Below are 17,022 nucleotides of genomic sequence, written 5' to 3'. Positions count from 1 at the left end.
AGTTACAATTTTTTCAAGCCAAACTGTCATAAATTTGACCTTGACATATATGAAAGCAAATTGAATGTATTTTAGTTTTGGACTGTTGGTCAGACAAAAAAAACTTTTAAAAAACATCTTCAGACTTTTGTTTTATAGAGCAAATGATTAACATACAAGTTGAGAAAATAACTGGTTAATTCATTAATATATTCATCAGTTGCTGCCCTAGAATGTAAAAACATCATAAAGGCTGCAGCGTAGGCGTTAACAGTGGTAAAAGTGAGCTGTCTAATACGTGGTTCGGGTAAATTAATTCAAAAATCCAGATTACATTAGCAATACAAACATTTATATAACGCATAGCTACATAACATTATTAAAAAAAATTACCAAAGACAATGATCCTAAGGGTGAACACGGTACGACTGTTAAACATCTTTATTCATCTCAGCCAAAAAAAAAGAAAAAAAAAATTGTACAAAAATTAAATATGAATCACTTCAATGAAATCCGCTCAGAGCAGCACCAGCTTCTCATTCAAAGCAATCTGTGCTTGGGTGAGGTTAGACAGGTAGGTCACCATCAACAGGTCCTGAAACAAAACGAAACGAAACAGAGCATTTTACATTTTGTCTTTTACAAGGTTGTTCATAGTGATGTAAAAAAAAAAAAAAAAAAAAAAAAAAAAAAAAAAAAAAAAGGAGCTGAACTAAATCCAATGAGGGGAAAAACAACCACAAGCAGTGAAAAGAAAAACTGTTCATCTGAGAGATGTATGTATGTGCCGTTTTCTAGCAGATGAGGAGCACTTACATTGATGTTGGAATTGAGCATGTTCTCAAAGTCCTCGGCTGAGATGGTGGGCACCTTGTTGACCAGGTCCATCAGGAAGCGACCCACGCTGTTATCTGCCGCCACTTTGCCAGACTGAGACAGATCGAAGAGCATTAGCTTAACAGCAAACTTAAACTTCATTACTTCACAAGTGATCTCTAGAGACACAGCGCTGGAATACGACCAGAAAAACAAAACGGCAGAAGGTATTGCTTTGTCAATGAAACAATGGACAAATCATAACGGAACTGAGTCACACAATCATTCCAAATCGCTCCAGTACTCACCAGCACGTCATCAATGTATGCAAGCATGGTGGTCAGCATGTCCTGCACCCTGGATGCAGAGCCACCCACCTGGGACAGATCAGAGGTCAGCCCCTTGGTGCGATTCGGAAGTATACGCGTCCTCTGCAGAAGGTCCACTGCAACAAACAGAAAGGGATTGTTAAGAGTACAGTACTACATTTACCAGCCAAGTACGAAGACAGTTAGAATAAATGATATTGGCTGGAAAAATACAGCACAAGGGGCCATGTTCAGATGTCGCCTTTTTGCTTCAGCAAAGCCATCGTTGTTATCGTGCCGCTGTCGCAGTGCAAAAGCGTTCCAAAGTACTCATTTTTTACGGAATGGCAGCCGCTCAGAGATGAAAATAGCTAAACTTTTGGAACGCTGTAAGTTAAACTACATGTCATGTGACAAGGAACAACAGACATCTTTTCTTTCTTCCGTAAATATCAGTTTATGGCAAATCAAGAGAGGAGAAGTTATTGATTTTAGTGCAGAATTACTCGGAACATTACCAAGGGTTCCACAGACTATTTTACTTTCTTCACCCTGGCCGTACAAGGACTGAAGATGGGGTTGAAAGGTCAACCAAATCTACATAGAAAAACTGAGCAGTAAAGCCATTGTGAGGGATATACAGTGCTGGAAATCCATTTCTTTGTTTTGACTTGGTTTAGTTTAGTCAGTGAGGCTTTCTGTTAAAGTCATTATCATCGTTGTGGAAGCATGCAGGGTTTGGTTGCAAGCACCCTGGGTAAAAAGATAAAAGCAGCATGGCTAATGTACTCTACGAGTTTTTTTTGACGGAACATGTGAACGGCCCCTTAGGCTTTATCGAAGTTGATTTTCTATTGACATGCACACCATTCAAACATTATGTTTTTTTAACAATGCAATTAAAATATTTCTCCCCATGACAAAAAAAACAAAACAATCACAGATATTTAGTTAGGAAGCGTTTAGTTTTCTTACCGCCTATCCTCTCAGTGTCATAGTAGACATACTTGACAGTCAGAGGGGTGAACATCACACCAACGGTCTTTCCTGGCACACCCATCTGCGCACTGTGTGGGAGATACACAAGCACATTTAAAACACACAGTCTCAATCTGTAGTGGATGACATAAACAAAACTAAAAACTAAAAAAAGGAGTATGACAAAAATATCAGCCCACCTGACGTAGGCGCGGATGCTCATCTTGCCACTCTGCAGTGCTGTGTCCATGGTCAGGTGAATGGGGTTGGTGGCCTCGCGGCTGTAGTACTCATGAATGAGCACCGAGTGTTCTGTGATGTCAAAGCCCGTGGCGTACCTGTGAGGAACGATGTCAAAGTAGTGAGATTTTCTGATCTGATTATCAATCTTTGATATTTCAAATTTGATCAGCTGACGCACCATCCGATGATGACCTCAGTGGGCGACACCCTCTTGTGGAGCTCGTACATGTTCTTAGCGAACTCCATGTCCACAGCCACCTGTTGGCAAAGAGGATCAAATTTGACACACTTCTTTACAAAACATTTTTTATATCTCTTTAACAATGCAATGAGGCAGCCAATACAAGACCAATGCACAGTATCTACAAGACTTGTTTGAACCATGTGCTGATTAAAACCTGGGACAATCACAAGTAGTAGCCTTCCACTTAGCACTTATTGTATTCGTATTAGTTTGTTGCACTTATTGTATTCGTATTAGTTTGTTGCACTTATTGTATTCGTATTAGTTTGTTGCACTTATTGTATTCATATTAGTTTGTTGCACTTATTGTATTCGTATTAGTTTGTTGCACTTATTGTATTCGTATTAGTTTGTTGCACTTATTGTATTCCCATTAGTCTGTTGCACTTATTGTATTCGTATTAGTTTGTTTCTGTACTTTTGCTCTGGTTTATGCTTTTAGATGCTTGTTTAAGAAAGGAGATGCACTTATGACTTCTGGTGACTAGTAGTTCTCTTGAATACCTATGTTGAATACACTTATTGTAAGTCGCTTTGGATAAAAGCGTCTGCTAAATGACTAATGTAAATGTAATGTAAAGTAGTAAGTTTTAAATTCAGTAACTTTCTAATGAGATTGTGATTGAGTGGACTTAGTTTGTGCATTGCAATTTTTCCATTAAGGCTGATACAATACATAATGCAATAATGACATTAATTCTTTATTAAAGCCAAGCTACATTAACACACTGTCTGTGGGTACATACCTCATCTTCAGACTCATTGTGGGGGACAGAGAAGCAGTTGGTCACCTCAATAGAGTGCTTGTCAATAGTCCCTGGAAAGAAAAATAAAAATAAAGTTATTTGTATTTATTTAAATACATTCAGACAGTTTAGATGACTCAGCAGATAGTTATTGTTTCCATCTGCGTGATCAGCCAGCTGTTACAACAGATAGCTAGCTGGCTGGCTGTGGAGTTAGCTTCTGCTGCACTGAACCCAGCCAGCATGCGTTAGCAGGGAAGCTAACATTAGCAACATTAGCATGCTAGCTAGCCGTCAGCAGATGTATCACAAATGGCTTCCTTCTCCGGCAAATACGTCAACATCTATCTCACCCAGCAGGGTCCCGATCACACGACTCGCTCCCTCATTTCTCCGCTCGTAAGAGTCGCAGATAGAAGCGAGAACGACGGGGTGAATTTTCACCACTGGCCCGTACACCGACATCTTGGAAAAAAAGGACTGGTGACTGGCTGCAGCGGAGACACGTTTATGTATATCGCCCCCTAGAGGCCGGAGGGTCGAACTGCAGCTATTACCGCCACCTAGAGGCCGGAGGCCGCATAGCAGCTCTTAATATAACGCTAATTATAATGAAGTCACTGATACCATTGATGATACAATTTAGTGTGTGTCTGTATCGGATATGAGGAGAAGTTATTTATAAGAGGGGGAAATACTCTATCTTTCATGTTTGTTTTTTTCTTGTAGGGGAGCCAAACAATAAACAAATATATTTGCATTCAAATGAAACCATTTATGCCTATAAAAACATCTACATAAGCTATATTATAATCATTTTACTCAGACATTAAATCAAATATATTTATGATAATTCATGACTCTGTTCTTGGAGGGGAGCAAAACAAAAAACAAATATATTTGCATTAAAACGAAACCATTTATGCCCATAACAAAATCTACATAAGCTATAATATACTAATTTTACTCAGACATTAAAACAAATGTATTTATGATAATTCATATAGCATCAAATATATTTATGATAATTCATATAGCATCTTTTTAAGAGGGAGATGACTCTGTTATTGTAGGGGAGCCAAACAATAAACAAATATATTTGCATTAAAACGAAACCATTTATGCCTATAAAAACATCTACATAAGCTATAATATACTAATTTTACTCAGACATCAAATCAAATATATTTATGATAATTCATATAGCATCTTTTTAAGAGGGAGATGACTCTGTTCAAACAATAAACAAATAGATTTGTATTAAAACGAAACCATTTATGCCTATAAAAACATCTACATAAGCTATAATATACTAATTTTACTCAGACATCAAATCAAATATATTAATGATAATTCATATAGCATCTTTTTAATAGATGACTGTGTTGTAAGGCAGGCAGGGTTGATGGGGCTGGGCTGATGACAGCATCCTCCGCCGCTCAGTGGCTCCACACCTGACCGACTCCATCAGATGCATACATGATGAAGATGGAGCTCTCTGCGCTGCCGGGTTATCCTGTCGCCACCATTTCGCACGTCCACTGCCCGACACATGTTCTACAAACGCCCTAATCATTTCTAATTCTTCTTTTTTTTTTGTTATTATTATTATTATTTTTTATTCTCATGCGTGCTCTTCCAGTGGATGCTGTGTTTTCGTCCTCTATCTTATTGTGAATTTGCTGAGTGGTCGGATCGTGGTGGTCTTTGTGTTTTTTTTTCTTTGTTTTTTTCCTGGAGAAAACGAACAGGAGAGGACAGATGCTGCGACGCTGGTAAACACCAGAAATGGGTGTCATCGAACCAAGGCTGCCAGAAGCGGTTCGCTCTTGGAGCAGATTTAGTTTTTTCTTATGATAAATCATCTGCAGGTATCACACATCTATAGGTTGCGACACTGAGCAGGTAAGATTCTCCTCATTCTTAGCTGTGTGACAGATACTCCTGTTGGTTTCTCTAGCCTAACAGACATCCTCTAATAGAGGCTATTTCTGATCCATCCATCAGGCGTAGTGCGTCATCTTGATTGTCACCATCAGTCTCCTCTTGCGTGCATCCCCCCCCCTAAATTGTCCAAAAGGACGCACATCATGAAGGGGTTAAAGGAGTCCATTTTACTGTGCTAATAAATGTGTGAGACACTCCCATGTCTCACTGTCCACAAACATACAGTATTTCAGTTTCCTATATTTATATGCTACTTATGTAAGAAACCCCAGCAGGCCTGCAGCATAAACCATCCACATTTAACACAGCAGTGAGTGCCCTTACACAACACATACACACACACATACACATGCATGGACCACACACACACACACACACACACACACACACACACACACACACACACACACACACACCACCCCACAAGGCGCTTTATGAAAACATGCTAAACGGTGGAAGTGGCTCTACTATGCATATGCCACACTGTGCTCCAGCATTAGCAGAGAAAGTCGTTTATTCTCCTTTCACGTCTAATTTGGAAGTTGTAAAAACAACCTAAAAACGCTGTGGTTTCCTTCTTCATTTTTTTAAAAAGGGGTGAAATGATGAAAGAGGAAGTTGGATCTGTATGGCAAGCAACACAGCAACACAGCAGCTACAGGCCTAGTTGTCAATGTAGGAAAGGAAAGATGAATCTTTAGAGAATATAAAAGGGGCCGGAAAGGTCCCATTTCTTTTTTTAAAAACCCCTTGTCAGTGAATTAGAGTGACAGCAAAACAGCTAATCAGTTACAGGAATGTATGTGATCATTGTGTTCTCCTCTGTTCTAGGCTTCAGTCGAGCAAACAAATGGTTCAATCAATCGTCTTTGGAAAGAGTCTGCCATAGGGAGGATATCAATAACACGCCAATACACCTGACACACACACACACACACACACACACACACACACACTAACACACACACACACACACACACACACAAACAGGCCATGGCACTGGAGAACTCGGTCTTCCCCGTCCGCCCGGACTCTCTCTCGCTCCCCGTGGAGGAGAAGGGGGAAGGGGAGGGAGTGGAGGTGGCCACCGAGGCCATCGCCGCCGCCACCGCCGGAGTCTTCAACGTATCGGAGGAGCTGGGCAACGTCGTCACCGCGGACACGGCGGACACGGCGGACACGGGGCTGCCACCTCCGCCCTTAGTCAAGGTCAACAGGTCGTTCCAGGCCAAACTGGCTGAGCGAGAGGCCCAAGCCAACGAGCCCAGGAAGAAGAGGGTGGAGACACAGAAGGAGAGGGGGAGATTCGGGTGGGGTGAGTGACTTCCTTTCCTTTTTAATGAAGAACTAAATGTTGATAAATGTCTTTTTTAACTCCTTCAGAGATTTGGAGCTCGTGAATGACTCTGGAGTCTGGATCAACATTTTCTCCCCCCCCATTTCTCCACATACTGTTTATTGACTAAACTTGTGGACCATAGTTGTGAGTCTCCTCTAATTTAGACCGTTCAGCATTGGTGCATCCCTCAGTGATTTTGACAGTCTTGCACATATTTCTCTCATTAGGCTTCTCCAGTTTCTCTCCTCTCTGCTGTACATCGTTGTGAACGTTCATTGTTTTTTGTGCGAGGATACCTGCCAGAGTCACAGCAGACTTTAAAAAAGTCAAAAACATCAGTGGAAGATGTCTAGTTTTGGGTGTTGCTTACTAAAAGAGCAGTCATAGAGATAGGACTTTTTTTCAATTTATATCAGAATATCAACATACAGGAAGACGTGTATCGATAAAAAGGCAGAGACGCTGACATTTTGGGCTAAAATGATTCCTCTAAACCTTCCGAGTCTATAGGTTTAGTAAAATGCACACTGATTGATATCCATTGTTGTCGTCAGGGCTAACAAAAGCAAACAAAACAGAATCTTTTTTGATTCTACAAGTGTCATAATCTCGGTTATGTCTACGTGCACCCCCATTAAAAAAGGCTTTTCAAAGAAACAAGAGTTCCCTTTAGGATTGCACAGTAATTCTTCTCTGAGTGTTTGATGATGTTGTCCTGTCGCACTTCATCTCCTCTCCTCTTCCTGTCTGTTTTCATTTCCGTTACTCCTTCTTCACCAGCCTGGTTTTCCTCTGAGCAGGTTTTGTCCCCCCCCCTCCGCCACCTTCCTCTGTTTATCCTCCAATCTCTCTACGTGGCTTCATTTAACTCAATTCCTGTGACTGCAGTCAGAGTTGTATCTTGAAACGGTAAACACTTTTCAGAAATGTAGAAAGGCAGCCCTGTACACGTTTTTGGAAGTTTTCTAAAAGGTTTTGAAAGAGTTTATTGGAACAAAGGGTTATAAGACTAAGACACCTGTTAAGACTCGTCTTTAACATAGTTCAAATCATAGAAAAGCACTAAAACTAACCACATTGTGTTGCTTCTCCTCTCTCTCCTCTCTCTCTCCTCTCTCTCCCGCCTCAACCAGGCCGGACTCGGCGTAAGAGACAGCGCTACGTGGAGAAGAACGGTCGCTGCAATGTGCAGCACGGTAACATGCGGGAGACTTACCGCTACCTGACCGACATCTTCACCACTCTGGTGGACCTCAACTGGCGCTGCTCGCTCATCGTCTTCGTCATGGCCTACGCCGTCACGTGGCTCTTCTTCGGGGCCATCTGGTACCTCATAGCCTACTGTAGGTAAGATTGTCGAGGAAGAAGAGGAAGAAGTTTATTCAGAGTGTGTAGGTTTTCAGTCTGCTTGTTAGTCACTGTTACTACATCTCAGAGACAGTGAGAGAGATCAGAAGTCCTATAGCTCAACATTTATTGAGAATTTGATTGATTTTAAAAATAACTATCAGACATTCTGGCAAAATTTGTATTACCAAAAACTGAGCTTTCCTTATCTGTGAACTTTCTTACTTCTTGCTACTTAAAGGAATAGTTAGACAGTTTTGGGAATGTGCTTCTTCACTTTTTTTTGAGTGAGATGGAAAGATTGATACCACTCTTATATCTGTATGATAAATATGAAGGTGGTTTAGCTTTGTTTAACCCATTCAAATACTTACAGCTGAATTGTTTTTAACCAATCGGACAAAGCCAGGCTAGCTGTTTCCCCCTGTTTCCACTCTTTGTGCTAAGCTAAGCTAACCTTTTCCTGGCTGTATATTCATAAATAACAGACTGATATGAGAGAGGTATCGATCTTCTCATCAAACTCTTGGGAAGAAAGCCAATTATCATGTTCCCGAAAATAAGCATTCATCACGCAATCATGCAATCACATTTCTGCAACGATGGCTTAAAAAAAGCCAGACTTTACAGCCATAAAAAAAGCAGATGACAAAGCAGTATTAATATTACGACGTATTTCATCATGATGAGATACCTCTTCACTTGATGTGTCTGCTGGATCCCCTGCTCCTAATTAGCTAACGTAGTCGTCTCGTAAAAATCGTGACCTCTTTATATCAATTACAGGCCACCTTAAACTGTGCCAGAGAGCTGTCGCTGTTATTGCAATCCCACGGTCACCAACACAGGTCAATAAAAGTCATATATTATATAGACTACTTAACACCACTTTCATTAATGAGCTCTCACTCTCTGGCCGGAGCCGTGTTAATCAGGAGCATTAGCCGGCGTAGCGTGTAGTTTCGAAGTAAATGTGCAGACTCGTGCTGTCACAGGACTGATAAACCAGCGCAGAGAAGACGCTGCATGTGATGATATACGACGGGAAAAAAAGTAGGTTTTTGCAGCATCAACAAAAAGTGTTGATGCTGCAGAAACCATAATCATTATGGTTAATACGAGGATGACTTCTTATTCATTATCAGAATTAGATGAAAGGCGATTGTAGGATAGTCGAGTCGTCAAACATATATTTCTGCACCTCTGTTCTAAGAATATAAATCTTCTCGCTCTCTGTCTATTTTTTCCTCTTGACACCCACTTTGTCACCCTCCCCCCCCCTTCCCCCTCTCTCACACATTCCCCTCCTTTCTTTTCCCTCCCCTAGGGGTGATCTGGACCATCTGGGGGATGAGACGTGGACGCCGTGCGTCAACAATGTCAACGGCTTCATCTCGGCCTTCCTCTTCTCCATCGAGACAGAGACCACCATTGGCTACGGCCACCGCGTCATCACCGACCAGTGTCCAGTGGGCACCATGCTGCTGCTGCTGCAAGCTATACTGGGATCAATGGTCAACGCCTTCATGGTGAGCACCGGGGCCGGTACAAGACTGAGAAATGGGAAAAGAAATTTCAGAAAGTAATAGCAAGAAAAACTCTCAGATTACTGTGTAGGTGTTATGTATTGTGATTACTGTTATTCATAAAATGGATTATTACTTTCATTTAAAGAAAAATGTATAAAGAAAACATTTCCCATCTTACACATTATTTAGATTTTTAGACTATTAGACTTCACATAAATCTTAGAATTTCACTTACAGAAACTTCTAAATCAAGTGTTACAGTATTTTCTTATAAAGATAAAACTTACGGGAGAAAACCTTTAAAAATATTTGTTGCCATAACTGACTGAATTATTGCTGACCATGTTGGGGACTCATCTGATATCTATTGTGTTTGCAGATTAGTGCACAAGGTGGCTATCAAATGTGCTGTAGGACGTCAGGAGTTTTAAGAAAAATATAAAGCATTCAAAAACTATAAATGTTCAAAAACCTAAAAATCTAAAACAAATATAAATGCTGCCCTTTTTGAATATAAGGAGGCCTCTTGTTAGATTAACTGTTTAAAAACAAGAAATTAATACTCATTATTTTTTTCTTGAGCCTAGAGAGAAGTGTGTATGTATCAATACTACGCAGACAAAATTACACTAATTTGGTGTAGATGAAATGCTTCCTGAAAAAGATTATATATACTTAAAAAAAGTGCTGATGGAGCATGATTTTTTCCCACCAAGTAAGCACTCTTTTGATGAGGATGAATCCCACACGCCTTCGTCCGAGCGGAATCATGTTTATTCATGTTTGCTGGAACCATGCCATATTAGTAACTGGGCTGTTTTACTATTCATAAGAAATAATGATTGAGTCTGAGGTCAACTCAAGTGTCGCTACTGAGTTTTAACAAGGAAAACTGGAAATAGACAGCTCTACTGAAAACATAAACCAGTAGTTTGTATTCAGCACTCACTCTACACCAGTGTTGATTATGAAAAACAAGAGATGTCATTCATGTTTCATTTTTTTATATTTTGCTTTTCCAGTTATTGAAAATATTTGAGCCTTTTGCACCCGCTCTGTCCATCTTTGACTTTTCACGTCCCCCTCCCTCCTCTCTGTGCAGGTCGGCTGTATGTTTGTGAAGATCTCGCAGCCCAACAAGCGGGCGGAGACGCTGGTGTTCTCCAAACACGCCGTCATCTCTCTGAGAGACGACAAGCTCTGCCTGATGTTCAGGGTGGGCGACCTTCGGAGCTCCCACATCGTAGGGGCCAACATGAGGGCCAAGCTCATCAAGTCCAAACAGACGCAGGAGGGTGAGACTACCAGAGTATTCATAGTATGGGTACACATTTTACACTAACGGGACTACCATGATTACTACAGCAACCACAACTACTACTTGTACATTTAATACTACCTTTACTGCAGCTACCAGAGGTGGAGTAGATTGATTCTACGGTAATTCTGTTATTACCCAATCAGGAGGATCTTGATTTATTAATAAAGAAAAGTACTCATCTCCTCCTTTTGTCGTCTCCTTTAGGCGAGTTCATCCCCTTGGACCAGACGGACATCAGCGTGGGCTTTGAGACGGGCGACGACCGTCTCTTCCTGGTCTCTCCGCTGGTGATCTCCCATGAGATCGACATGCATTCACCCTTCTGGGACATGTCGCAGTCCCAGCTGGAGAAGGAGGACTTTGAGATCGTGGTCATCCTGGAGGGAATGGTGGAGGCAACCGGTGAGGAATGGGTTAAATGTTGTTAAAGTAAAGTAATAGGAATGCAAACATTAGAATCCTCCCTCTGTCCTTGGTAAATTATTGCCCCTAACTTTTAGAGGAAGTTAAGTCAACTTGCAGGTAATCTTAAAAGTCTGGCAGTTTTGAAGAAAGATAAAATAATCAACAAAAATGACAAAACTGACAGCGTTTGCATATGAGATGTGAAAGAAAGGAAAAATGTGCTGTGAATGATTACTGGAAAGTGACAAATATAAATACAGATATATTTAGAATGTCTATATGATACAAGCCATATAAATAATACCCTTAACAATGTTTTATCACTTCAAGGGCTTTATATGATTATTTGTGTGTTACAAAAAATGTTATAAAATAAAAACAACCTAACAGCATTGTTTTGTATGGGAAATAATGCCTTGCAATTTCATTTGACTGTAAAGTTCTAATGGCCTCTACGTTGTAAATGCATGTTTGGCTGATACAACAAGTATTGAGCATTAGGAAATTAATCTTGCAGATGCATACAACAGTCTGATATTACAGTAATACCCTCACTGTTTTACAGAAAGCAAACCCTGTCCAAAGCTGTCCATTACAAAATGAAAGTCCCCTTCCAGGATGTCTGAGTTTAGATCTGCAATTTATTGTTACATCTCTTCTCCGTCTTTCGGGAAGCTTTTAGAGCCTTTTGATGCTGCGATTATGGGGAAATGTACATATATTTAGTATATTCACGTGAATGTGTTATATAATAGGAAACAAATTGGAGCTTGTGATATTGAGAGGGATGTTTTGTGCTCTTACACTGTGTGTTCTCATGACTGTATTGTTGACTCTAAAATGTTTGTATAGGGAGAAGGTTAGAAAGTGTTACAGTTTGTGCAACAAGCAGGCAGAGAAAACATCCAGATCCCCAACACCAGATAATGTGTGTCAGTGAACACTCATCTGCCCTTAAGCAAGGCACTGAACCTTTACAGAGTAACTCACTCTTAGTCACACTTATCTCTGCTCATAAATCCCTTCAGACGTGACAAATTAAGAAGCAGAGTTTAATTTGTTTATGGTTGTATTTCAGAGTCTGACAGGAACAAATAGCGAGGTTCCTTGTACCATGGAATGATTTAGACGTGATATGTTTATCTCTTTTTTCTTTACCCCTTTCTCATGTTGTTATAAGAGGGTGATATACTCAACTGATCCTCACCGTTTGGCAGATTTTCAGTGTATCAGAGCTATTCATGATGCGTCTTCCGTGAGGTAAAGGTGAACGTCTCTGCCTACTCCAAATATTGATTCCCCTTAGTCAGAGTGCGGAGTTAGAGAGAAGTAGCCGACTGTCAGAGGATGTTCATATAAAGACACCTTGCCAATTAAATTGTGAGTTAGTTATATGTGTTATTAATTGTCTCTGCCAGCTTCAGGTGTGTTGCGTTGACATTTCTGCTTATATTTTTGCCCAGTTGTTTCCTCTTTCGTATCACGAGGGTACTCATCGGTATATTCTTGTGTCTTTGTGTGTGCAGGGATGACATGCCAGGCGAGGAGCTCCTATCTAGCGGAGGAGGTGATGTGGGGTCACAGGTTTAGCCCGATGATGTTGCTGGCAAAGGGCTTCTTCGACATCGACTACGGAGCCTTTCATCACACGTTTGAGGTAAGGGCTTTTCGAAGCTGGGGAACAAGTACATGCTAGGGATTCTCGATCAGGTAAAGCAGTTAGGTACTCTTTTTCAATGAGTCTGTTTTAAGTAAAATACTTGCTGGTAATATATCAGCTACTGGCAACATGTGTTGGGAGTGTACTTTGAGTTTCTGGGTCAGATGTCTGCCTATAGAATGACTTTTGGTAGAAGTTTGGTAGAAGTTTGGTAGCTCCAACAATTTTAAACAATTCATCATAAATGTCACTGTTCTGACATTTTTCACTGCTGTTAAACAACACTTTATCGGAGGAGGCAAACACACAATTCTTCAACCAACTACCAACTACAAGTGTTGTTGTCCCTATTCCTGTCTCCACCTACATGTATAACTGAATTCTCACGCTTGTTCTCCCAGGGATGGTGAAAGGCATGCTGGGAAACGCAGGAAGTATTTATTCCATGCTTATTTTGGTAGGGACATGGCATGGACCAATGCCACATAGCGCAGCTTTTATAATCTCTGCCTATCCCTACATGGGCTCTCATACAAATGGACACAACTACACAGAAGACAAACAGTAAAATCAATAACAACGTGCTAAAAGTCTAATAAAAGTAGCAAATATCAATAAATCATTTTGATTTCTGTAGGTGAGTTAATCTCCAAAGCAGGTTTTACTCAGCGTTCTAGAAGATGCAGGTGGAGGAGAAGAGGATATACTGATAAAAGTCAATTAAAACATTTAAAGGAATAGTTTGCCTTTTTTGGAGAAAAAAAAAAAATGTTTTCTTGCTGAGGGTTAAGTGAAAAGATTGATGCCAATCTCATTCTTGTCTGTTAAATATGAAGCTACCACCACCAGCTGCTTAGCTTAGCTTAGCATAAAGACTGGTAACAGGGACAAACAGCTAGCCTGGCTCTGTTTAAAGGTTACAAAACCACCACCGGGAGTAGTGGCTTCCTGGAGTCGACACTGTTTGCACTGCAACCTCGTGATAAAAATCCTGATCTATAGCGCATGTCACAAAGTGAATGGCAGGAGTGCATTTAGGGAGTGTCCAACTCCCCTTTTGCTAGTTAAACAGCACATAATCTGGCTGCAACGTGAGGAGCAAAGGGGTTGTATATTGTCACTTAAGCCATCATGGGTGTGTTTTTGGGTGTGTCATCTCCCACTCCCTATAAAAGCCAGGTGCTCATTCCCCTGGCACATTGCTATTTAATTGGCCTATTCAGCAAATTGGAGAAACAAGCTGTTTTCTGCTGAGGGAACAAATCTGCTCGTTTGCTAAGTGAAAGCATGCAAGCACACCATCTACGGGAGCAGCAGACCCTCCGCCGTCTCCCAATCCTCTGTCCCATCAAATATTCCATTTGACTGCACATGAGCAAATACATAATAACCTATTCAACAAAGGAGGAAGGCGCTGCTGCCCTTCTGCTTGTGTGTGTAACAAGCAGAGTGTACAGGGGAAAAAAAGGCTGTCATTGACTTTAGACCAGGTTTTGTTTGTCATTGGCTCAATGGCTTTCTGCTGCCTCGAGACAACAATGCGCCAACAATGCACCTGACCACACCTCATGTAAAGACAAACACGCCTGTGGACGCACAGATGGGCTCAAGTACATTTGCTCTACACAACCTGGGCACTGGGTGTGAAAATGACAACTGCGTAGGTCTGGGAGCCGTGACAGTTACGCTGAGCTGTGCAACGCTTTTTCGTCCGGGTGTGAGATATAAGGCCCCAGGAATTGACACTTTGGCTTTTGTACGTGTGAAAAAAAACTGAATGGGAATAAACATGTTAATTAGTGAGATTTAGAGGTGCTGGTAGGTTGATTTTGTTCCCTTTAGACAGAGCCAGGCTAGCTGTTTCCAGTCTTCAAACTGCGCTAATATAAGAAAGCTCAAATGATTTACTTATCACGGAAGCAAATAAGTTTATTTCCCAAAATGTAGAGCTCCTTTAACTAAAATATAACTCAGTGAATGGGGCTTCTTCTTGCCATCTTGGTGGACACTTGAATTAGGAGTTTGACCAACACTCATGTTTCCCCTCCCCCCAAGGTGGTCACGCCCACCTGCTCAGCACGAGAGCTCTCATTGGCTGCAGCCAGACTGGACGCTCACCTCTACTGGTCCATCTCCAGCCGGCTGGACGAGGAGCCCACCCTGACCAACGAGGCGGCCAATCAGCCGGACAGCGGCTCGGCCAACAGCAAAGGAGGGGAGCCGACCTTCATCGTGGGAGAGATGACGGACATCCAGGAGCAAACGGGACTGGGCGAGCTGAACGGCAGCGTCGCCACCGACCAATCCGAATCAGAGGCCTAGAACAGACAATGTTTACAAAGACCTTCACCTTTATCACCACCTCACCACGATTAGTGTTTGCAAATCTTTTCTTTCAAGGCAAATGAGTAGTTTCATTAGGCCCACTTCTACAGTTTATGCCATATCTTATGTTACCATACGAAAGAGTCTTTTTCTTGATATTTTGTCTTTTATTTCTACGTTGATCTCTGTTACAAGTGTACCGTATGTGTGCTATCTCTTTTTGTTCTACCACCTGTTGTTTTAGCTACTATCACCCCTGCCTATATCTACATTTAAATTACAAAACTATGCTTTAGGTGCGGTCAACAATAGTATATCCGGTGGACCACGGCAGAATGTCGCAAAAAGATGACAAGGTGATTGTTTGTGCAGAGTCACACGTGTGGATTGTTCACATTTAAAAATAGGTGCCGTGCATAGACGCTTTATCTTCACCTGCGCATGAATATCATTAGATGATATTGAAGTATAGACTGAAAAAATTCTTTAGATGATAATATTGTTGAGGTTTATTGTAAATCAATCAGGTGTTAACATGGGGGTAAGCCCACAGCCGCTGGCATATCTGTATAATCTTGTAGAAACTTCATTTGGCCACAAACCATCATGTGGTGCTAGAAAAATGTTTATAAATATATATATTTGGCTGACAATAGATTATAAAAATGGCCAGTGGACAACAAAGCTAGTTTCCTATTCTGGGAGTAAACTATTTCTTATCTACTTTAGGCACAGAGTATATTGTTTGTTTGTTAAAGAGTAACTTAAAGGAATAGTTTACATGTTTTGAAGTGGGGTTATATGAGGGACTTATTCATAGTCAGTGTATTACACACAGTATATGGCAGTCGGCACGCCCCCAGTTTAGAGAAACAGACAGGAGTACCAGCATGGGAGCGAAGCAGTGTACTTCTTGGACGTCAGCAATACGTATTTTAGCCACCCAAAAAATCAATACCAGTGTACGCTATATTTGTATATTTTCACCGCTTTACCTCACCATCAGACAGTCCTTTCCGATTGGGAACTTCCACTATCTATGCTCTCTTAAAAAGCCACAAGACACAAGAAATCCAAACTAACCACTTTAAAACATAAAAGTCACACATTAACAGTTACAAACAAACCGATCAAAGCAGCCGTAGAGCAGCAACTCAAGGGTTGTCTGACGGCAAAGCAACGCCGTGAAAATATTCTAAATGTTGTGTACAATTAAACTGATATTAACTTACTTTAATGTAGGCCTTTCAAGCGTGTTTAACCTCTGACCCCGCCCAACAGTGATGTCGCTGGGTCCTGGAGTACACCTGTAAATCACTGCAGCAGTGTGAGAAGTTAAACCAGTTGAGGTAAACGAAAGAAAAAAAAAAAGATTGAAGTTATTCTTTAATAACCCCAGTATGAATTCGCTGATATTGCTAACTGCACTCTAACATAATGGTGACTAGGGTATCCATCTACAACCTGGAGTGTGTCCGTGGCTTCGTTTCACATGTGACGTGTGTAGCACCAGGATTGTCCATCTTCTGTTCCCCAGCCAAGTAGAAATTAAAAGCACAACAGTGTCCTGCTCAGTTTAGCCCAAACTCCTGCTTCTGCTGCTGTGTAGATATGTGGCCATTTTTACTTGATGTTTTTAATATGTAATATAACACATTGACTAGAATTAATAAACTGCAGTATATTACAGAGTGTGTGGTATTCTGCGAAAGGTCTCCATACATGAAAACAAACCACATACTGTGCATACTGAAGAGCTGAGTGAGATTACATGTTTGGAAAAGAAAACTGACTCGTACAACTCAAAGATCTGATATGACAAATGTGTCAGAATG

At 41.0% G+C, this 17,022-nt stretch overlaps 2 protein-coding genes across 3 annotated transcripts; one reads left to right on the top strand and one right to left on the bottom strand.

Annotated features, from left to right (window-relative positions):
• Window positions 1-405: 405 nt before the first annotated feature.
• eif3f (eukaryotic translation initiation factor 3, subunit F) lies at window positions 406-3,810 on the bottom strand. Its single transcript, XM_054622913.1, has 8 exons — window positions 3,668-3,810; window positions 3,315-3,385; window positions 2,503-2,582; window positions 2,282-2,419; window positions 2,079-2,170; window positions 1,104-1,240; window positions 796-909; window positions 406-574 (listed from the first exon to the last, which is right to left on the bottom strand). Exons 1-8 carry the CDS (start codon window positions 3,777-3,779, stop codon window positions 497-499), a joined length of 822 nt encoding a protein of 273 aa, XP_054478888.1. The 5' UTR covers window positions 3,780-3,810; the 3' UTR covers window positions 406-496.
• Window positions 3,811-6,254: 2,444 nt separating this feature from the next.
• On the top strand, window positions 6,255-16,531 carry kcnj9 (potassium inwardly rectifying channel subfamily J member 9). 2 transcript variants are annotated; one of them, XM_054622892.1, is made up of 7 exons: window positions 6,255-6,576; window positions 7,734-7,947; window positions 9,275-9,476; window positions 10,579-10,771; window positions 11,002-11,199; window positions 12,729-12,859; window positions 14,918-16,531. In XM_054622892.1, exons 1-7 carry the CDS (start codon window positions 6,255-6,257, stop codon window positions 15,182-15,184), a joined length of 1,527 nt encoding a protein of 508 aa, XP_054478867.1. In that variant the 3' UTR covers window positions 15,185-16,531. The 2 variants fall into 2 exon arrangements, with proteins under 2 accessions (XP_054478867.1, XP_054478875.1); XM_054622900.1 differs by lacking the exon at window positions 6,255-6,576 and adding an exon at window positions 7,501-7,572.
• The last annotated feature ends 491 nt before the right edge of the window (window positions 16,532-17,022 follow it).

Source organism: Anoplopoma fimbria, chromosome 3 (assembly GCF_027596085.1).
Source record: "Anoplopoma fimbria isolate UVic2021 breed Golden Eagle Sablefish chromosome 3, Afim_UVic_2022, whole genome shotgun sequence".
Lineage (NCBI taxonomy): Eukaryota > Metazoa > Chordata > Actinopteri > Perciformes > Anoplopomatidae > Anoplopoma > Anoplopoma fimbria.
Note: the sequence above shows the minus strand (reverse complement) of the source record. Positions and strands in the feature narration are given on the sequence as shown.

What these genes read in the sequence shown, in the direction of transcription:
- kcnj9 (XM_054622892.1), top strand. Translation starts at nt 6,255, where the DNA reads ATGGCACTGGAGAACTCGGTCTTCCCCGTCCGCCCGGACTCTCTCTCG. An exon ending in GAGGGGGAGATTCGGGTGGG is followed by an intron (nt 6,577 to 7,733) that starts GTGAGTGACTTC and finishes CGCCTCAACCAG; the next exon opens with GCCGGACTCGGCGTAAGAGA. An exon ending in CAATGGTCAACGCCTTCATG is followed by an intron (nt 9,477 to 10,578) that starts GTGAGCACCGGG and finishes CTCTCTGTGCAG; the next exon opens with GTCGGCTGTATGTTTGTGAA.
- eif3f (XM_054622913.1), bottom strand. Translation starts at nt 3,779, where the DNA reads ATGTCGGTGTACGGGCCAGTGGTGAAAATTCACCCCGTCGTTCTCGCT. An exon ending in AGCATCCGCGCCTACGTCAG is followed by an intron (nt 2,171 to 2,281) that starts GTGGGCTGATAT and finishes TCTCCCACACAG; the next exon opens with TGCGCAGATGGGTGTGCCAG. An exon ending in CATACATTGATGACGTGCTG is followed by an intron (nt 910 to 1,103) that starts GTGAGTACTGGA and finishes GATCTGTCTCAG; the next exon opens with TCTGGCAAAGTGGCGGCAGA.